The sequence below is a fragment of the Anolis carolinensis genome, chromosome 6 (assembly GCF_035594765.1).
Source record: "Anolis carolinensis isolate JA03-04 chromosome 6, rAnoCar3.1.pri, whole genome shotgun sequence".
NCBI lineage: Eukaryota > Metazoa > Chordata > Lepidosauria > Squamata > Dactyloidae > Anolis > Anolis carolinensis.
The window spans coordinates 89,250,397-89,273,956 of record NC_085846.1 but is presented as its reverse complement, the minus strand read 5'-3'; the positions used below and the strand labels follow the sequence as shown (position 1 = coordinate 89,273,956).

The window sequence follows — 23,560 nt, the reverse complement described above, 5'->3', positions numbered from 1 at the left end:
AAATTGCATTAATTCTACAGTGTAGATGCACCCTAGGTTGATGTTCAAATATGATGTACTATAAACCTCAAATGATTTAACATATACACACCTCTGTCTGTCTCTCAAACACATATATATAGAGAGAAAAGGAGAAGGGGGGGAGAGTTGTTACAGTAAGTAGTAACAGGATCAGGTATATATGTGTGTGTTAAAGAAAACCTTACGGTATTAATTATTATGAGCAGCTGCTGATGTAGGTCAGCAAGCAAGCTTGGACTATACCCAGTGGGGTATAACTGTATGGATGTTAGAATACAGTTTGGAGATGCTCAGTTAACAAGAACTTAACAGCAATGCCCCTTGCTATGATGGAATAGCTATTTGTTTTATGTTCTATTATTTTGGATGAAGAAGCCTTACTCTGTGCTGCTTGCAAGGACTATGTAAGTTTGCTGAGCTATTTGATTTTGTATCTCTGCTGACAAGAGTAAAGATTTTTCTTCCTTTTCCTCTTGTTTGTGTGTCTTTTGCATTGGACCTGACTGATATCTGCTTATGCGCAACAAGAGTTACTAATTATAAAGCTGATAATTAGCATTTTTACTCTTTCTAATTCAAAATTTGTGTATTTTGCTAGTAGGAAGAAGAACAAATGCCATCTGTCTATCTATCCATCCATACACACACAGACACACACAAACACACACAATTCTTTGCAATTGTGCAATTAGCAACATGGAAGCCTTAGAGCAGGGGTCCCCAAACTTTTTAAACCGGGGGCCAGTTCACGGTCCCTCAGACCATTGGAGGGCCGGACTATAGTTGAAAAAAAAACCTCTATAAACAAATGCCTATGCACACTGTACATCTTTTATTTTGAAGTAAAAAAAAAAACCAAACGGGAAGAAATACAGTCTCAATGTTAATAATAATCATAATCATAATAAAAATAATAAAGAGAGTTGGAAGTGACACCTTGGACCATCTTGTCCAACCGTCTTCTACCTTTGTGCACCAAAAGCACAAGCAAAGCACCCCTGACAGATGGCCACTCAGCCTCAATGTTGTTAATCATCATCATCATCATCATACATCACACAGTCCTAAATGCCGGGGAAATGTACGAAATCCAGCAGATATATATATATCTCGTTTGCTGTGTTATGCTGTGTCTTTGTGCCAAGAAGAATTATTATTATTATTATTATTATTATTATTATTATTATTATTGGAAAAGGGCCATTTAGTCCAACCCCCTTTTGCCTTTGTGCACCAAAAGCACTGGCAAAGCACCCCTTAGTAAATTATTAATTAAATAATAATTAAAATACCATTATAAACAAGCAAATCTTTAGAAGGTGCACAACAGGTGAGGGAGGAGGCAGGAAAGGTGGAGGAGGGAGCCGCCATCACGGGGGCCGGATAAATGGCTTCGATGGGCCACATGTGGCCCCCGGGCCTTAGTTTGGGGACCCCTGCCTTAGAGTAAGAAGACCAATGTGTACTCTTCAGCATAATGATGACAGCTATATTCTATAAAGACAAGATTCAGAAATAATAGGGGATCCTGAATGTACAGTATTTGCCAAAATTCATCAGAAAACCCAATGTGCTTAGACAGCAACATAGATCTTCCTTAAAAGACCTTTATTTGCCAATAATAGTTTGCAGCTGCCAAGGCACCTTAAGTCATGATTTCAGGATAAAGATGGGATAAAAATAAATAATGACTCCCGTGCGGGGGGAAGCACATACGATTCTTTAGGATTCTACCTGTGAGAAAGCTTTATGTTAAATCAACCTAGAATCCAGACATTAGACTTCCTTTTCTCAGTAGTCAAAGACAGCAGATAATTTCATTTATATTGGAAATGTACATACCTTTTTTGGCTTGTTGGTCATCACAGTTTTCAAAGGTGCATGGTCCCCAAGCTGACCAGGCCGACACCTCACATTCTATGGGACATGGGATATGGCACAACTGGGTTGTACTAGGAGTAGGGCCTGTGCATAATTTCCACTCCACAGGTTTGGATGCTGTGAGGAGGAAAAGAAAACACTATGATATATCTGTTGTTTATACTTCAGTCAAGCTCTGATGAAAGTCAACACTGCTGCTCAACAGTAAGATTCCCATGGTCACTGGACTTGGTTTTCTGTGTTCCTGGACAGTAACCCAAACATAACCCACCAATCCGCAAAAGCATACAAAGAAAGTGCTTTTTTCATGCCATACTGGCCAAAGTCATTTTGCTGGATGGGTAATGAACAAGATGGTACTTCCTGCTGTTCCATATACAACAACTGACTAAACTGACAGTTGAATTTTTCTTCAACACTGTCAAGGCAGACAATATTTGAGGGAAAGCAGGCTAGGTAATGGGAAGTACAGGGCAAGTCAAAGAGATACATAACTTTCCACTCCAACACCTTGCTGCCAAACCCCAGAATTTGTTGAATGAATCAACTGCCTCACTCTGTTTTTCCCCCCTTAAATCTGACATAATATGAGTAAAACAATTGTCTTGGAAGGACATTTTGATGCAAGTGTTGATAAAGAAAACACTCAAATGAATCCTATTATGTTGCATTCTGACTGATGCTCTTTTCCATGCTGTTCACCATGATGAAGACTCGTGCAAAAAAAAAAAATCAGAATGTGGTGAAAATTGTGTTTTTTTAAAAAAATGAGGAAGAATAGAGAAGCTAGGAAAGGCTGCTACAGTTTGCTTTTGTGTGAACCTACTGGACAGGAAAGAGCCTGCTTCTTCCTTTCCTCTCTGCCGTGATGAGCTAAATGACTACAAATGACATTGATACTTTTAGCTGAATCAAGAGTACCTAAAATAAGATTAGGACAAAGGGAGAAAGTAGGAGGAGAAGAGAGAAACTGTGCTATTTTCAAAGCAGTTCAAAAAGTGGCACAAAAATGGATTGTTTTGAATTGTCCCTGCCAAAACAGGACAGTTGGAATGCATGCCTTTCTATGAAATGGCAAAAACCTTCAGAAAAACTGACAGGACAAACTTTTCTGTGTGCACGTGCAGTGCAAAATAATAATAATAATCAAGAAGTAATAGCTGCAAGAGGAAGTGAATGAGATTCTCTTCCCAAAGTATCTGTATGAAATGTCTGGGAGCAGAGAGTTTTCGTAGATTGTTTCCTTGAACTCTATACTAGAGAAAGTGCAAACTGGTGACCTTAAGACTGTAAGATGTGATTCTCCAGAATAGTTAGAATACAACATTCATCATTATTGGCCAGACTTGTTGGGGCTTGTTTAAAATGTAGAAAGCTTGAGTCGCAACTTTTTTTCTATGATGCAGAAAATAATCTTTCCAGGTTGCTGGAATGTTGGAGTCCATTGCTACATGCTCTCCGAGGATATGAAAGGTGAATCCTTAAATTCATCTATATTGGTTCATACTGCTAAAATGTATATATTATGATTTTTATTAAGCTTTTTAACATTTTTAACTTCTAAAATTGAAAGCCCACATGTCAAAAAGCAGTCCTACACAGCCAGCATAGTTCTTCCAAAATGCAGAGGACATCTTTAGGCATGTGAGGTGCGTGGCCTTAATTACATACCTGTTATTTCAAAAGTGATGGACAGGAGTGGAGCAGCACTAGCCTTCGATGTGCTCTGTGACTGACTTTCTGAAATAACATGGATAAAGACTGCTGTGAATACAAGAGATTGGAGGGTTCTCATACAGCCTAAAATGGGATTAGCTGTTTTGAGTTCAGCCTACACAGCAGGTATGGGATTTCTCTTGGATACAAAGTCTTTTTCCCATTTCTTTATTACTACTCCCAAATTTAACCATCATCCCTTGTGAGGCATTCAATATCTAGCAAGCTGTGTTTTTTCTATCACGTTAAAAAAGACCAGATTTCATTAAGCCTGTGCAAATAAGACAGATGTTTTGTTTTTGTGTATTGTGTACTGTGTACCACAGTTTTTTTTTTTTTGTAAGATGTGTTCAGAGGAGCTTTGACTTTGCCTGAGGCTGAGGGAATGTAATTTGCCTGGGTTCACTCAAGTAGATTTCCATGGTGAAGTGGGGATTCAGGTCTTGGTTTCCAGAGTCATAGTCCAAATGCTCAAATTACTTCACCACGCTAGCTCTCTTTTGTTGTTGTTATCTGTCTTCAAGTCAACTGAACTTATGACAACCTGCTCCTGTTTTCTTGGTAAGATTTATTCAGAGAAAGTTTGACATGGCCTTCATCTAATGCTAAAACAGAATGACTTGCCCAAATTCACCCAGTGGATTTCCATGGCGGATCAAGGATTCAAACCCTGGGCTCACAGGAGTCCTAGTCACACACTTGAACAAATGCACCTTGATGGCTCTCACCAAAATGTGTGACAAACGACATGTGAATTATTAAAATGTAGATTCCCAATTAAATATGTCTCTGTGTTTATTGATGCCTTTCTTTGACTAAGAACAATGGCATGAACATTTCAAAATCTTTGCTGATTACTTCAATTGGAACATCGCCTGACTCTAAACATGTCTGATTTTGGGGCCCAAGTAGGATTGTTGTGGTCTACAAGCATAATTTCTATTAAGGCGAAAGAAGCAAAGACAACTCTCTTCCTGGAGGATACTTTTATTTTTTTGTTTTGTTTTAAAGAAGCTAATGTATACAATTCAAAGCTGGCATATTTTGCTTCAAGTCATTGTAACATGTGGGCTGGATGAACTTATTATTAAAGTTTATCTGGATTTTATTGGGTTTTTTTAAAGAAGATGAAGACAAAATCAAATCACTTGAATTAGACATTCTCCTTTTAAAAGTGCAATTGGGAAGTTCTCTTGTCCAATCCTCACTGAAATTAATAGGGATTATCACAGGGCAATCCTACCACTGAGCAGAGTGAGCAGTGGGCTCAAGCAGCAGATACTGGAGGGAGCTACAAAGCTTGGAAAAGTAAAGTTTTTGAATTTATTTCCCATGATACACCTGACAATGTGGTCAGTACTGGCTATGCACTTCTAGAAATCATAGTCAAAATAGCAATTTTTCCAAGCTCTGAGTAGCAGTAGCAACCCTGGGTAATTAGCCTGCTTGTCTTATGTAATAGTACGAGGTGTGTGGGTCATACTCTCTGTCCAATACTTCTTAAACTACCCTGTGGCCCTCAGCTGTGATGGAGGATGCTATCCCATTGGCAGTACTGAAGTAAAAGTCTTGTCTAGTCAGCTTTGTACAAGAAATGAAAGGAGGTGTCTTGTCTTTTGCATCATGCAGAGAAGTGTTTTGAGCTAGCCTTGGAAATAATATAACTGCAAAGTGTCAAGACTTTGTGATTTGATAAAATTCCCATTTCAAAAGATACATACACAGACAAGAGAGCATCTCTTTGTTTCACGTTTAAGAGATTGACCTAATAGGAAATTAATGTCAAGACAGGATGAACCCTACAAGGCTGGCCCAGGATACTTCACTGTGTAGGACAACCAAAAAAGAGCTGGATTACATAACTGTAGAGTTGGAAAGGTCTTCTAGTCCGGTCTACTGCCAACAGAGGAACTCCGCAGCTAAAGTACACCTGATATTTTGTCACCTAGCCTCTGTATAAAAACTCCCATGGAAATGGGGCAAATATTAATTTCAAGGCAGTCAAACTGTTACTAGTGACAGAAAGCTCTTCCTACTATTGTGTAATTTGAATACACTTATTTGGTTACTTCCCTCTGGAGAAGCAGAATCATGTTTGCATGGATTTTCAAATACTTGAAGATATATTTGAATACAGCTCTCCATATTATTTCAACATTGGCAATCAGACAACTTCTCCCATTGCACCTGACGGCAGCAGGCTAGCTTAGCACATGCAGCTTGGTCCTTCAATATCTTGTCCTCCCTGTCCATCTGTCTGGGGCTTCATTCTGTCCCCTGGTAGAGTCCACTTTAGATCAATTGATCATTTTTTCCCCCTTTGGAGTCTGTGGGGAATAGGATATCAGCCCATGATACTGTTTTTAGATTTGATAAAATGTGCTTGCAACCTAAAGGTGCAGAAGGCATACAAAGAATGATAGGAAAATCACACACTGTAAAATGAGATCCTTGTCAATAGTAAATGGGGGAAGAGAATGGGCAAAGTGCGAGAGATGTTTTGCTTGCACAGTAAGGCAAAGTGGGTTTTGGTTTAAGAAAGATTGAGCTATCAAAATGACTTTTGAAACAGAGATGGGGTTTTGAGGGCTAAAATGCTCATGTAGCTGCTCTCTTATATATTCAAGACCTTGGACTGTTCTGGGCCACAGCATAGTGACAGCAGCATAAATCATGAAACCACTGAACCCAAGTGATGCCTGGGTCGTCAACATTGACTCATTAAGCCAATGCCAACTCCCTTTATTTGTGGCTAAGTTACTCAAAAGCCAAACAGATAAAAGAGAGATCTACATCTCAGGGACAGAACACGTGTTTGTGTAATATTCTAGGCTTGGGTCCCAACATCTTTGCTTTTTGCATCACAACCAGAAACTATTATGCTGCCTGAATGCATGAAAGTGCCAGAAGTGCATTTCCACACACTTGATACACAAAGCAAATGGCTGTTATAAGATAAATCATGCGTCATAACTTCCTGCTGAAAAAGAATCTTTATTACAAGGTATTGATAACAATACTTCACATTAGTATACTGTTTTCAATTGTTCAAAGTCTATCTACATTATCTAGTTGTAATACAACAATAATTCTGCCAAGTGCTATATAACCTGGTGATAATATCTCATTGTTTGATGTCGATGTTTAATGTGTTTTTTAAATTTATAGTATCTCTTGTTTATTCGTTGATTATATTATATGGCATTGAATATTTACCATTATATTTGTTGGCCGCCCTGGGTCCCTATTGGAGAGATAGGGTGGGATACAAATAAAGTTGTTTATTGCTGTTGTTGTTGTTATTGTTGTTATTATATATACTCATGTATATATCTAGAAATGTTAGTCAAAAATTGATCCTCAAAACCTAGGTAGATTTATCCATGGGTCAATGTAAGTATTGTACCATAACTCTTGTCAACGATGGAAACATCTGTGAGTAAAGTAGCAAAAGGTGAGAGCTTGTCCATCATGGCAGAACCTAACACTCTCTATTTTCTCTGTTATAATGCCACTTCAGACCCTTTCAAATGCCTGGGAAAATGGCAGCAGCAAGGTGCAGCCACTTGTGTCACTGGTGATTTCCCCTCTTAGTGGAATGACATTCAACTTATCAATGGGTCAATCAAAATCCAGAATTATGACCCCAAAACCTACCCTCAATTTATACATGAGATCAAACTATACACAAGTATATTACAAGAGTTGAAACTGAAAGTGAGTGGCCTGTACATTCATTACAGTGTTGGAGTTTAACTGAAGACTTCCTGAAGGGTTCCTGATTTGTAGCTCGTTTTTAAAGGTTCCTTTCATAACACAAATTTATAGCAATATAATGCTTATCTGGGATCCTGAGGTTTGTTGAGACACAGAACTGAAACAGCTTCTAGCCGCTATACACCTGTTTTCATCAACTTGGTTTGTAAATGAAATATGAAATGAACGGCAAAAGTTAGAGTGCAACGTTTAGCTTTCATGCCATTTTATGTGTCAGTGATTCATAACATACCTTCCTTTTCTTTGAGAGTATTTAAGTAGGAGAGGAGGTTTTCATTAGCTTGCACACAATATACCTCCCGGGTCTGAATTCCACCTCCACAAAGAGCAGTTTGATTCCCTCGTCGTTTATCCTGTTGACTAAGTAAAGGGTCAATGCGACATTCTGTCCACTCTGTAGTTCTCCAGCCATACCTGAACCAAATAAACAGTGAGTCAACAAACTTGACTATTAAGCACATGATAAATCAGTCTAGCTCAGGACATCATAAACAACACAATCTAATATTTTATTTTTTAATTGCCCAAATTAAGAGTAAGGATACAACACAAAGATCTATAGTATTTTTTACTTTACTAAACTTGGTGAATCCAGATAACATTAGCAGACATTTAGGTCCCAATGAAATCACTCGGGGAAGTAAAATACAACTTAAAAGACAATGATTTTTAATAAGAACTTCATAATACAGGTAGTAGTTCTATGTTTGCTCATGTATCTGATAGTTACCTAAATTAAACACAATGTTCTAAGCAAACATGTGCTTCAAGAGCACTAAATTTGTTTGCATGAAATTAGATAGTTAATTATGGAAAGAATGTATGATTTATCATTATTTTGCATTACACAGAAAAGGGACAAGTAATTATGGAATGAATAATTGCATGGTTTCATCTACTTGAATTACACAAGTTAGTTAATTTCTGTTTTTGGGCACCTGATCTGACACCATAACCTGAAATTAAATGACACAGTGAAAATATAAAGAAAATGTAAGATATTACTGAAAAAGTTAACAGCTACACCAGGCATGTAGCCGGGGGCGGGGGGGGGGGGGGCCTTCAGGGGCTTCAGCCCCCCCCCCTGAAATTCTCAGGGTGGTCCGCGAGAAGGCCTTACATTTATTATTTAAACTGTTATGTTTATTCATATCATGATCTGATCACCATGCTCAATATATCCCATATGCATGGGGGTATGGGGAAAACAATACAAAAGGTTTGCTAGGGTAGATCCTCTCTCACCCAGACTCACCCCCCCCCCCCCAATCAAAATCCCAGCCCCGCCTGAATCAAAATCCTGGCTACGGGCCTGAGCTGCACAGAGAACAAGAAAAAGAAAGGTATAATGTGTATTTGCAGGGACAACCCTGCCATTAGGCATAGTGAGGAAAATGCCTCAGGGAATCAAGTTTTGGTTTCATGGGTGGCCAAGGATTTTTTAATTGATTAATATTGTGCTTCACTATCAAGAAGAGAAGAAGGGACACTTGTGACGTTCTCTGCCTCAGAAGCTAAAATGAATAGGATGGCATATGATGCTATATGCTTTAATAGAGGTGGAACAGGGCTTCTTGCTCTATCTCAGGCAATGAAGCACACTATGCTGACTCTTTACGTTTCCTGACTATGAAAAAACTTGATTTTTCCCATCAGTGCATAATTCTAGTTTCAGTTCTTTCACATCCTTTCTAATTCTGCACGTTCTTTCCCATAATGTTCCTCTCTCTCCGTCTTCCTCCCTCCCTTTCACATTTTTTGACAAGGTGAGGGTAGAATACTGCGAACTTCCAGCTGAACTATGGTAAATGATTAGGTGTTTAGAGCTTTCCAATCAGCTAGCTCATAGAGAAAGAAGATGAGTGATGTAACTTAAAAACTCAGCCAGCTTTATAAAATGTCATCAGAGGCTCTATGCAACAAGTACTTTAAGCAGGTATCAAGAGAAACATTTCCAGAGGCCATAATAGATGGTTTGGAGAAAAGAGACAGTGACCCAGAATCAATGGCAGTAGTACCAATGAAACGTTATCAAAAACAGTGTTTCTAAAGCTGCAATCTCTGCACATTTACCCAGAAGTAAGCCGTCCACCCCGCGACACAGCAGTCTCCCTACCTGAGCTAGCAGAGGTGATCTCTGGTGTGGTGCTGGTCTCCCAGCATCTGGTAGTGCTGGGGGACTTCAACATCCACGCTGAGGTAGCCTTAACAGGCGCAGCTCAGGACTTCATGGTTGCCATGACGACCATGGGGCTGTCCCAAGTGATATCTGGTCCCACCCATCAAGCTGGTCACATGCTCGACCTGGTTTTTGTTGCTATGGACGGTGGTGTCAGAGTGGAAGAGCAAAATATTCTTCCGTTGTCATGGTCTGACCATCACCTGATCAGTTTAAGACTTACCGTGACCTCAAACATCTGCAGGGGTGGTGGACCCATTAAGATCGTACGCCCCAGGAGACTTATGGATCCTGAGGGATTCCTGAGGTCTCTTGGGGAGTTTCCTGTCATGGAGGCTGACGATCCTGTTGATGCCCTGGTGGACCGCTATAATAGCGAGATGTCCAGGGCAATTGACACGATTGCCCCCGAACATCCCCTCTCTTTGCGCAGAGTCACTTCAGCTCCTTGGTTCTCAGAGGAGTTGGCAGTGATGAAGCCCAAGAGAAGAGGACTAGAGTGCCGTTGGTGGAAGACTCAGGATGCCTCTGACCAAGCACGGGTTAGTGCTACTATTAGTGCCTACTCCGCGGCTTTGCGGGCAGCCAGGAAGACCTTCACGACTGCCCGCATAGCATCTGCAACTAACAGACCATCGGAGTTGTTCCGTGTCGTCGGGGAGCTCCTCCACCCTCCCGAGGGTGGGGAGGCACCCGAGGACTCGGCAACTCGGTGCAGCGAGTTCGTGCACCATTTTGCAGACAAAGTCGCTCAGATTCGTCATGACTTGGACGCTAGCTTAGATGCAATGCCATGTGAGTTAACCGAGGCACCTGTCTGTCCTATCTTGTGGGATTCGTTTCAGCTTGTTCACCTGGATGACGTGGACAGTATCCTTGATGCGGTGAGACCAACTACCTGTGCCATGGATCCTTGCCCTTCTTGGCTAATTAAATTGGCCAGAGGGGGGTTGCGAGATTGGTTTGTGAGGATAATCAATTCCTCTCTCAATCAAGGTAAATTTCCATCTTCCCTTAAACAGGCCATAGTGAAGCCAATTCTGAAGAAGGCCTCCCTTGATTCGACCATTTTAAACAATTACAGACCTATCTCAAACCTCCCTTTCCTGGGCAAGGTCCTGGAGCGGGTGTTTGCCTCGCAGCTTCAGGGTTTCCTGGATGACACTGATTTTCTGGACCCATCGCAGTCTGGCTTCAGACCAGGTCATAGTACTGAGACGGCTTTGGTCGCCTTGGTGGATGACCTCCGCAGGGAACTAGACAGGGGGAGTGTGACCCTGCTGGTTCTCTTGGACATCTCAGCAGCTTTCGATACCATCGACCATGGTATCCTTCTGGGATGGCTTTCCGGGATGGGCCTTGGGGGTACTGCTCTGCAGTGGCTCCAGTTCTTCCTGGAGGGCCGTTCCCAGTTGGTGAAGATGGGGGACACCTGCTCGGACCCCTGGCCATTGACCTGTGGGGTCCCGCAAGGTTCCATCCTGTCTCCCATGCTTTTCAACATCTACATGAAACCGCTGGGCGAGGTCATCCGGAGTTTTGGAGTGCAGTGCCATCTCTACGCAGATGACACCCAACTCTACTACTCTTTTCCACCAAACTCCAAGGAAGCCCCCCAGATACTGGACCAGTGCTTGGCAGCTGTGATGGGCTGGATGAAGGTGAATAAGCTGAAGCTTAATCCTGACAAGACAGAGGTCCTCCAGGTCAGTCGTATGTCTAATCGGGGTATTGGGTGGTAACCTGTGCTTGACGGGGTCGCATTCCCCCTGAAGGCGCAGGTCCGTAGCTTGGGGGTCCTCCTGGACTCATCGCTGACACTTGATGCTCAGGTGTCGGCAGTGGCAGGGAGGGCCTTTGCACAACTAAAACTTGTGCGCCAGCTGCGACCATACCTCGTGAAGTCTGACTTGGCCATGGTGGTCCACGCCTTAGTTACCTCTAGATTGGATTATTGCAATGCGCTCTATGTGGGGCTGCCTTTGAAGACGGCCCGGAAACTTCAATTAGTTCAACGCTCGGCAGCCTTGGTTCTGACGGGAGCCCAATACAGAGAGCGGTCAACCCTCCTGTTTAAGGAGCTCCACTGGCTGCCGTTCATTTTCCGGACCCAATTCAAAGTGCTGGTGATTACCTATAAAGCTCTGAACACTTTGGGACCCATCTACCTTCGAGATCATCTCTCCCCCTATGAACCTGCACGGCCTCTTCGTTCGTCGGGAGAGGCCCTCCTCTCGCCTCCACCAGCGTCAAAAGCGCGGTTGGTGGGGACGAGAGAGAGGGCCTTCTCTGTAGTGGCCCCCCGGCTCTGGAACTCGTTGCCTAGGGAGATCAGGCAAGCCCCCACCTTGATGGCGTTTCGGAAGAGCCTGAAAACCTGGCTTTTCACCCAGGCCTTTGGTTAAGATCGCCTCTTCCCATCATAATTACAACTATACTCCTCGACCTTTTGTACTGGTCGCTCTTTTCCTGATTACTTGATATTAATTCAGGGCTCCTCCCTACCCAATGGGACCTTGAATGAATCTATTGCACTTTATTTAAAAAATCTGTAATTTATAATGTGCACCTTGCTTATCCACTATTGCAACCTCATTGTTTTTAATTCGATGTTTTAATACTGTGTTGTGGTTTTTTCTTTTTTCTTTTCTTTTTTTTTCGGTTACTGTGTATATATTATTATTGGTTTTGTTCTCTGATGTTTCATATTTTATTTTGTATTGTTTTGTATCTGATTTTGCTGTAAGCCGCCCCGAGTCCCCTTCGGGGGAGATGGAGGCAGGATATAAATAAACTTATTATTATTATTATTATTATTATTATTATTATTATTATTATTTTGATTTCAACAGAGCTTATTTCTGTTATAGACGTAGACTGTCTCACTAATTTTCTGTAAAAACAAGAAAAAGAAGCCAATAGATTTCTGGGCTGATATTGTTAGTACAAACTAGTGTAGACCATTAAATCTGCAGAACTTACATAAGTGTTAACTTATCAAGTTAACATTGATCAATGGCTCTTTTATACTTTGAATAGCAAGATTTAAGTCCTTGTATCTGTGTGCTAATATTAATCTCCAAATAAAATAAATAATTTGATTCTAAACTGCTTCATGCCACATTATCTGGGTTCTAATCTTGAATAATTTATTTACGGCCACTTTCCGATTTTTGTTTCTTACTGGCCAGTTGCCGAAGACATTAGGATGCACACATTCTTATGATTTTAGGTATTTTCATAATGAGAACTACCTAGTATTCATTCTCAAAAGATAATTTAAACTATAAAAACATTTAATAAATTTTACAATGCAGTAATAACAATATAGCACTCAGAAAGCTTTCAAAGTATGACAAAGAAAGGTAAATTGTGCTTTTTCTTTAGAGAAACAATAGGCACTGGAAAAGAGGATGTGGTGATGGCTATACGTTGGTGACTCACTTGGTTTTAAGAAATTTATCTGGAATCACTCAAGATGCAAAGTGGAGGAAAATGGCAACAGGAGAGCTTCCAACTACTGCCACCACAATCCAGAGTTGTAGTCCAACATTGAAACCACTACACCTAACAGTTTCTCATCAACACAGCACATGCCCCTAAATGTCTCCTGTGTGGGCAAACCAAAATGAGTGAATAACTAGTGAATTTACACCTTTTGCACTTTATTAATGCACATTTCCTCTGCATTAAACAATATTCTTATGTTACGGCTTCCACCTGTGATTGTATTAACACTCAGTTAATAATGGACTCCACCCATGATTCATTTGCAGGAAATACAGTTTTTAGCGTACCTTACATTGACAGCACAATGTAGAGTGGGCTTATGCAACATTCTAAGGCAGTCATGGGCCTGTGCAATTATCAGTATTTAGGGAATTGTTAATACTTACGTGATACATGGAGCCACCCCATCTCCTTGAGATACACACTGCTCCATTTCTTCTAGTTCTGGACAGTCACTTTCACTCCCAATAGGAAACTGCTTGATGGCCCGTGTTCTTGTACGATTCCCTTTTGGAGATGTCATATCAAAACATGTTTTGGAACACGGGCTCCACTCAGACCATTCTGAGATCTGGCATTCCTTAGGCATCACACAAGACTGGAAGGTAATTGGCAGCTTGTCTTGTTCACAAAAACTGTAAAAGAGCATTAAGACACATTTACTTTAGAATCTGGTAAAACAACCATGTTAAGTGCCCTAACTATATTTTGTGATGCTTCATGAAAGAGACATCCCCACATTTCATTTTAATATAATCTGAGCTAAGTGTGAGCTGAAAAGAAATTTTTTGTGCATCTATATTAAGAAGACAGTAATTTGCTAATGCTTTTAGGTTATATACTTTGGCTCCAATAGGAGAATATGAGTTAAGCATCTCCTTATTAGATGAAAGCAAAGAAAGAAAATTAATGTACTCTATTATGCATCTAATACTGAGAATTTAAGAAATCCAATTGTTTAAATAACTTCTTCATAAAAAAATATTTATTGGGTCAGATAATTGTTTTCCTTTCTTTCTCAATATCCTAACTGATATTGTTCAGTCAGTCAGAAACAACAGCTCCAAGGCTTTTTTATTTGGACAGTAGGCTTTCTGGAAATATTAGTTGGAAACTTCTTAAGAGGTCCTGGGGATTTGGAGACAAATGCAGCATTTAACAAAGACTACTGACTGCAGCCCCAGGTTATTAGCTAAGGACAGCACAAGTCATCTTAGTCTAGTCTTTCTCCCCAAGGTCACTCAACACATGAACTAGGCCAGTTTCCTCTGTCGACAGTTTCCGTTTTCTATAACAGTGTAATATCCCTATCCATTTCATGCCAAATTATATGAAAGTTGTGAGCAATAAAACTGCTTTTCCCAACCTGACATATTTTCACATCACCTCTCTGGCACTGGCTATCTGTTGTGCTCAGTATTATTGCTGTGTGTGTCTTCAAGTCATTTCTGGCTTATAGCACCCCAAAGCAAACCTAACACAGGTCTTCTTCGTAAGACCTGCCCAGAGGAGTATGCCTTTTGCTTCCTCTGAGGCTGAGAGAATGAACACTTTTATATATCACTGACATATATGAAAGATAACTGCGAAATGACACCAAATTTGCACAAAATGTTAGCTAACAAGTTCCATTCACTTTGTAAGCAAATAAAGAACTATTGTAAATTCTGCTATGATAGAATAGTGGCTACAGAGATACTTCATAAGAAACAGTTGAACCACTGCACACAAAACTGTCACAAGTATGGTAAGTATCATCCCTTTTGCAGCTAGGAATGGAAAATTCACAACACAATTCATGTTCAATATTATATGTGTATATATACTCTGTGTGTGTGTGTGTGTGTATCAAATTCTTGTTTTTCACAGAAGGGCTCAAACTGTTGTGCCATTTTAGAGACTCCAAAGTCATAGCCGTGTTAGTCTGAAATATCAGTATGCAAAGAGATGTTCTAACATCTGAGTAGAAGAAGCTGGTAGCATAAGGTTGCCTAGATTTAACACTACCAAAGCTTATGCTAACAACCTTCTCTTAAGATGCATTTACACTGTAGAATTAATGCAGCTTGACCTCATTCAAGCTGCCATATCTCAATGTGATGGAATTATCATAGTTTTACAAGCCTTCTGTGCCAAAAAGTGTTAGTGTCTCACCATATTGCACATCTTAGGATTCCATAGTATTCAGCCATAGTAGTGAAAGTGATGTTAAATTGGATTAATTCTACAATAGAGATGTCAATTATTAAAGACACAAATGAACCTACTGGCAAATATTTATTTACAATATTCCACACTGCTTACGTACCAATAAATATCTGGAAGCAACACTTGCTGCTGATAAAACAAATCTCTGTCGTAAATACTCTTAAGGCTATATGCACAGATGTCTATTATATACAGCAAAAAGGAAAAAAGGAAAAGTATGGTATATATTGTACTTTAAAGTAAGTTATAGTTCTATATTTCCTCAAGTGATATCATCACATATATTATGACTGTAATATCAATTTATATATTCCAACTGTACAGATAAGTACATATTTCAATGTCCAATTTTAACAAATATAATCTTGATAGTGTTCTCAAGGTTTGTAGTACTCTTCTTCAAATTCGATCATTCAAAGTAAATCAAAGTTCCATGTCAATAGTAACTCATTTAAAGTAAATCAAAGTTCCATGTCAATAGCAACAAAGTTCCATGTCAGTAGTAACGACTGGTCTCCCGGGTATGCATCCAGTTTCGGTGACCTTCTTCAGGTAGACTTTCTTCAGGTAATCCTGGAGTTCCCTCTGTTTGCTGCTCTGCTGTCTTATTTCTTTTCATAGAATTAAATGTAAATTGAGTCAAAATAATACAAACCATACTAGAAATAATACAAACCATACTAAAAATAGACATGTATAATACACCCCAATAATATCTAATATAGTATATAAATATCAGGATTCACAACAAAAAGAACTTACATGTCCTTGGAGGATCCTTACATGTAGTATTCTACCTCAAGTTGCGAGCATTCAGTAGTAGTTCTGTAAAGACTTAAGTATTTTTTTATCCCATTATAAGAAGCAGGTGAGATCTAGCCTATCGTTTAGGCCTTGTGGGGTTAAGGTCTTCAATTTGTGGATCCAAAAAGCCTCCCTGCAGAGGAGTAACTTCTTGATGTCAGTGTTAATTGGAGTCTGTAGTTTTTCTAGGGCAAGGTACTTAAGGTCGTTACAGGAATGAGTGTTGTCTTTAAAGTGTAAGTATAGTGTGGATTCTGTGTTTCCTTTTCTAATTCGTGATCTATGTTCCTGTATTCTAATCCTTATGGCTCTGGTAAATTTTGACTCAATTTACATTTAATTCTATGAAAAGAAATAAGACAGCAGAGCAGCAAACAGAGGGAACTCCAGGATTACCTGAAGAAGGTCTACCTGAAGAAGGTCACCGAAACTGGATGCATACCCAGGAGACCAATCGTTACTACTGACATGGAACTTTGTTGCTATTGACATGGAACTTTGATTTACTTTAAATGAGTTACTATTGACATGGAACTTTGATTTACTTTGAATGATCGAATTTGAAGAAGAGTACTACAAACCTTGAGAACACTATCAAGATTATATTTGTTAAAATTGGACATTGAAATATGTACTTATCTGTACAGTTGGAATATATAAATTGATATTACAGTCATAATATATGTGATTATATCACTTGAGGAAATATAGAACTATAACTTACTTTAAAGTACAATATATACCATACTTTTCCTTTTTTCCTTTTTGCTGTAAATACTCTAAGGAGCAAGAACACAAAGCATAGAGGAATTTGTATTTGTGTGTATGTGCCTTCAAATCACTTGATGACTTATGGTAACTCCATAAATTTCATGAGATTTTCTTAGGCAAGGAATGCTTAAGTGATTTTGCCAAGTCCTGCTTCTGAAATATAGCCTTCGACACATAGTATTTGTTGGAAGTCTTAAATCTAAGGATTAGCCAAGGCTAACCATACTTCACTTTGAGGATCAGACAGGATCTGGTCCCTCTAGATAGAATATTTAGGTCAGTACATAATGCAACTTACTATGGAGTAAATACTCAATGAATTCAAGCACATGTAATATTGAATTTTTAATTCCATATAGTTCACAAACACATACCAATTAAAACAAAGAAGCTAAGGACACGTTAATGGCAATGCCTTGCTCCATAATTTGCTCTAATTTAAAGTAAATTGCATGAGCTGTTCAAGCTAATTACAAAGGGCCATTACAAAGATTTGACTTCATTTAAAAAGCAGCAGGAAAAAGGAGAATTTTGATGTCTAAAACCATGGGATAAAATCCTAAAGTAGGAGCTTAGGGAGCTAAAAATAAAACTTGCAATGTCATGCAGTTCTTTAAACAAGACTAAAGGTGCAAAACTATCATCTCAATAGGAATAAGGATGGTATTACAGTATGACCCCCTTCTCCAAGAACTCAATAGACTTTATTTAATTCACACATGTTTTAAAAAATCCCATCCTTTGGAAGTGTTTGTGAGTCTATCAATGTCTTTCAGTATTATTTTGTGGCATACGTCAAGCTCAGCCTTGGTTTGAATAAATAAAATTTGAATATGCCCTCTACTACAGAGATAGGTATGAACTTTTGGACTCTATGCTACTGAAGTACATGTAGTTTTTGACATCTGAAAATGAGAAAACAAGGAGAAACCACAAATGTTATGCTAAATAAAGTATATTCGTTTGTTAGAAAATGTCTTGTTTTTTCACAATTTTATGGATTGGCCTAGCAACATAAACAGATATAAAGTCAAATGAAACACTGAACATACAACATCTTCATTAGGGTATTATTACAAGTAGAGGCCAATACCTTCCCGTGAAGATGGCAATGGCCATAAGGTGAAGAAAAGCACCTTGGATATGAGCCTTATTTATATAAACCATCTGCACAGAAATCATTATTCTCAAGTTTTATAAGCTAACTTATAAATAAATCTTCCAATTATTGAGTTTCTGGCATTTTGCATTAAGCATTTCATTCATTCTAAAAGAAACATTTGCCAGAATTTCCAATGTTTCTTCTGGGGGAAAAATCAGTGCACAGGGGAAGATTTCAGGAATGGCTTCTCCCATTTTTTCTTTCCTCTCTCCCAGGTCTAGCAGGATCTGATTTCATTCGCCTCCCCCCTTTTATGCACATGTGTATCTAATTACGTATGTTCACATATGTGTGTGTATATGCGGGTCCTTGTTCCTCTCATCATTCTTCTCTGTGTTAAGCCAGGCTAAGAGATAGAGATTTATACAAAGTCATCTAACAAGCTTTGCAGATGACTAGTAATATGGAAGTCTGACCCCATCAATGAGTGTAGTCTTGTAGTTGCCACAATGCATTGCTTGGTTTGGCCAGGCTTTGCCTTGAGGGAGCAATCAAGACTTTATGTTGTAAAGTTGCATTGCTGTTATATTTTTCTTGATCCACCAAGGAATAATAAGATTTTTTTTCCTTTAAGCTTTTCCCAATAATGTCAAACACAAATTAAACAAATGCAGTTATGCAAAGCACTGATCAATAGGAACAATAACTGACACAGCATTTGTATGAACAGCAACGGTATGATTACATGAGACTCTGGAAGAAATAATACTGAGGCTACATTACAAAATTGCCAACTACTATATACAATAAGCTTGATTCAGAGTACAATTTGAATATTGAAAATTATACTTCTTGGTCAGAGCAAAAATATGCTAGTAATTTCTTGTTACAAACACACTATCAAGGTACACATTTGTCTGTCTTAGGGACAACAGAGGGCCTTGTAGATTGGAAAGCCTAATGAATTTTATTCAATATAGCCTTTCATGAATAGCAGCCCACTTACCCTCCTCTCTTTTGCGAGTTGGCTTTGCTCCATTAAAGCTTCCACCAAATTAAACACGCCAGTCCTTAAGGGGTGGGATAACACATTAACAAGTCTCTCCTCAATATCCTCTTGAATTGAATATAATAATAATAATAATAATAATAATAATAATAATAATAATAATAATAAGTTGCCACCCTATACCCCGATCGGTCGAATGACTGACCAAGAGGACCTCTGTCTTATCAAGATTAAGTTTCAGCCTGTTAGCCCTCATCCAGTCCATCACAGCGGCCAGACACTGGTCCAGAACCCGAGGGGCTTCCTTGGAGTTTGGTGGAAAAGAGTAGTAGAGTTGGGTGTCATCTGCATAGAGATGGCACCGAACTCCAAAACTCTAGATAACCTCGCCCAGCGGTTTCATGTAGATGTTAAATAGCATATGAGATAGAATGGAACCTTGCGGGACCCCACAGGTCAAAGGCTAGGGGTCTGAGCAGGTATCTCCCAGCTTCACTAACTGGGTACGACCCCCCAGGAAGGAGCAGAGCCACTGCAGAGCAACACCCCCAATACCCACCCCGGAGAGTCAACCCAGAAGTATACCATGGTCAATGGTATTGAAAGCCACTGAGATGTCCAAGAGAACCAACAGGGACACACTCCTCCTGTTAAGTTCTCTGCAGAGGTCATCCAACAAGGTGACCAAAGCTGTCTCAGTGCTGTGACCAGGCCTGAAGCCAGACTGCAATGGATCTAGATAGCTGGTCTCATCGAGAAAACCCTGGAGCTGAGTGGCAACCACCTGCTCTAGAACCTTGCCCAGGAAAGAGAGATTGGAGATTGGGAGGTAGTTGTTGAACCATCTTTGAAATCAGAAGTGTTAAATAGGTTTGCCCCATTTACCACCATTCATATTTAAGTCCATTTATTTACTATCCAAAATAGTCAAGAATGGGGAAAACAGCTGTTTCAGAAGAAGAATTGTTTCAAGGAAAAATTCCCTCAGATCCTAAATCTAATATTACTAGCTTTCCCTATGTCAGTATCTTCATTATGCTACCAACATCTCTAAGAGATACCTATACATCAGCACTTGGTGGGGGAAGGAAAATGTTAGACAAAGGGGGTGTGGAGTGTCAGACAGTGTATACCTCATGTGGTGTCAATATTTGTCATTTGCTAAGTGCCAGCTCCACAATTTGGCTGTAGATTCCCTACAAAGAGGGCAAATGCATACATTTGCTTTTAGTGCTAGAGATACGTCTTCTTATTTAATAGGAGAACTGTGGGGGTGACTGTAGATAATAATGGACCACGGAGCAAACACAGCAAATGCCAAGCATTGAATGATAGTTACAAGTAAAATGGTTGAGATATATAAATAACCTCAGTCCAATCAACTAAAATTGAGATAGGCAACATGCGGCCCTTTGTGTTTAGTTCAACCACTGATGCCATCATGCCTTGTCTGCATGCTGATATGTATAGACACTCCTGCCAGGAGAGTCCAGAGATGCAGGGCAACTGTATAGGTCCATTGCAACAACTGACTTCTAGCACTTTTCATAACTCACACCAAAAGCAGCAGGTCTGAAAACCAAGCCACCTTGTAAGTTTCTGCATTACAACTGGGAGAAAGTGGAACAAGTTGGCCCACCACATTTGCAGATTTGCCTTTTATGTATTTGATTATTCACAGATTAATATGTACTCTCTAGGAATCCCTATGTTCTCCAACATAGCTTTAAATACTCCAACATGATTGCAATTTGACCAGAGAGCCACACTGGAGAATCTAGAGATTCCTAGAGAAAATCATTATCTAGATTTTTGTAGGTCCTCTAGAGCAATTCTATAGTCAATGTCTACAGATTCCCAAAAATTCCAAGAGAGACTGAGAGATTTCTAGAAAGATTCTATACTGTAGAATTAATGCAATTTTGACACCACTCAAACTGCCTTGGCTCAATGCTATAGAATTTTGGGAGTTGTAGTTTGCTGAGGCACCAGCATTCTTAGGTAGAGAAGGTGAAAGATCTTGTAAAATTACAACTCCCAGGATTCCATAGCACTGAGCCATAGAATTTAAGGCGGTGCCAAATGGCATTAAATCTACAGTGTAGATGCACCCCTAGAGAGATACAGAGATTCCGCTAGAGATGTTCTCTCAGATTAAAATAGTGTTCATCTATTTGTTGGTTTTCCACTTTCATGGGGTTCCTATACCTTTAACCTCAGTGAATATTGAAGATTGACTGTATTGTTACTGAAAAAATTCACACATGCCCAGCTAGCTTCTCTAAGAATTACAGTTAAACTCACAAAAAATAGGGGAGAGTCCTTCTAATCCCTACAAATAAAAAAGTCATCACATTCAGAGCCTCAAAGGGCTGGTTGCATTACACCAAGGATACTACCATTTGAATGGAGGAATTATTTTGCTTGGAGAAATACTTAAGCTGCTCCCAAAATGCTGAGATAATACTTAGGTAAGCCATCTCATTATATATTGTTCCCCTACCTTAAGCCTTTTTTTCTTTTCTATTGCTGTTGCATTGCATTTTTTTAATCATTTTCTTGTCATAATTTCACTTTATACCTTTCCCCCCATCACTCCCCATGTTTATTCCCAGCATACTAGAGCTGTTAACATTTATTTTCCTCTACTTGATTTCCCTTTTGATTACATACTGACTTTCCTATTGTTCTGGAACGAATAAAATAACTAAATTCAGCTGGGGGAATGCTACCAACATAATCTCTGGGTACATGTCAGAAATAAAAACAATTGAATGCTGAGTTCTTATTTCCAGCTTTAAAACTAGGGAGAGGACAACCTGCTACGTGCTAAAAGTACAATAATGCTGAGTTGTATAAATAACAATGTCTTATATACCAGAAACACAAATGTTCTAGCTATAGACCATTAACTCTTCATGAAACAAAGGTGGGGTCTGTGTTTCCAGGACTTGAGGACCTAATGTTTTACAGTTATTAAGTGACTATTCTAGGTCTTGCTACTGGCAGTATTTCCCTTCCTTGATTGGCATTATTTTTGCATTAGCAAAGCATTTATACACATAATATAATCTTTATCAGCTTTTGAATCTGTCCCCATGAGTACAGTCAAAAGAGATAGTTTATCTGTCTGCACTGAATATTTTGATATTTTGACAAGATCCAAGTGAGTATATTCATATCCAATATCAAGAAAAGTGAGACTTTCTTTCCCTTCTCATTTTGATGCAGCTCTCATTGGTGTCAACACCCGACTTTCAGCCTCTGATATTTTAAGGGGGAGATAAGGACAATATTGCTGTCCCAGTTTAGCAAGGACAATCCTATTTAATCCTTTGTCGTCCAACTCTCGTTGTTTTCAAAATGTCCTAGTTCCTCCTTCTCCCTTTGACCTCAGCTTGCCTCAATTAAAAGCACAAAAGTAGTTTCTATTCCATTTACTTAGCTGGAGAAGACGACAGGAGGAGGCAGACTCTTGTCCTTCTCAGTGGGCTCAGAAAAAACAAGATGCTAGAGCTTCTTCTAGCTTGTATGAAACTGAAAGAATGTGAGTTGCCTAAGATCATCTAAGACCTCATCACATGGAAGTTTTCCTCTGTTTTCTCTCCATTTTAGCATACTGACAAAACTGAGTCCTATGGAGGTCATCCCTGCCCATGGAAATACATTTCGCCAGAGTGCTAAAACAGAGAAAATACTCTGTTTTCAGTAGTTGGATGTTCTCTGACTCACAATTCAAGAAAGCGAGGGGAAGCGGGGAAAGCAGGAAGAAGACAGGAAAGGTCATGGGATGGCGGGCCATTCACAAAGATGGATCTTCCCAGGAGAAAACAGGATAAAACTGGTCCCCTCTTCCCAATGCTTTCGCCGCTTCCTTTCCACCCAGCATATGAAGTCCCTAATGTGTCTTCATAGTTGAGCAGAGAGTACAACCCTGGTTTCCACAGTAGTAGTTCCATGTTTAAACCACTATACCATGCTGGCATTCATACCATTAGGTATGTGTAAAAGAGACTAAAATGTTCAATAGGCTGTGGTTTCTATTACGTAGTAAAGAGTGACAGAATAATGACATGGATGTCCATTTAGTCCATGCTAGATTGTAAATCCCATTAGGATCCCAATCAGTAGTGAGCAGTCGGGAGCTGAGGTCCAACAACATTGGGAGGGAAACATGATCCAATGTTAGCCCTATGATAATAATCTGCCTTTTATCAAGGGAGGTTTTGTGAAAGCACATTTGTAATTCCAGAATGACAAGTGTCCAGCACCCACAAAGAAAAGACCATGAGTAATCTATTTTGACTGTTTGTCGTCATTCATATTGTACATTGTTTTTAAGCATCTCTTCAAGCCTTAGGGAATAATGGGGAGTTTTAGCCAAACAGCAAAACCTCTGTTATCTATTTACAATTCAAATATTGACTGAAAGGCCACTATGAAAATGTTTTCCAGTCAGCCAAGATACAAGTTAAATTAATCCAAAAATAGTGTTTGTTGCATGCTTTCATTTCCAACCTATGGTGACACTAAGGCAGTGGTTCTCAACCGGGGTCCCCAGATGTTTTTGACCTACAACTCT

The 23,560-nt window shown here is 39.5% G+C and overlaps 1 protein-coding gene across 6 annotated transcripts in view; it reads right to left on the bottom strand.

Moving 5' to 3' along the window:
- Positions 1-23,560, bottom strand: part of thsd7a (thrombospondin type 1 domain containing 7A) — a 339,030-nt gene that overhangs the window by 116,421 nt on the left and 199,049 nt on the right. For 4 of the 6 annotated variants that reach the window (XM_062957499.1, XM_062957495.1, XM_062957497.1 and 1 more), the window contains exons 4-7: positions 13,471-13,719; positions 7,628-7,809; positions 3,574-3,642; positions 1,864-2,019 (exon numbers count right to left, since the gene is read on the bottom strand). In XM_062957499.1, the coding sequence (XP_062813569.1) occupies positions 1,864-2,019; positions 3,574-3,642; positions 7,628-7,809; positions 13,471-13,719 (656 nt within the window). The remainder of the gene's footprint in view (positions 1-1,863; positions 2,020-3,573; positions 3,643-7,627; positions 7,810-13,470; positions 13,720-23,560) is intronic. The other 2 variants (XM_062957498.1, XM_008112588.3) reach the window with 1 other exon arrangement.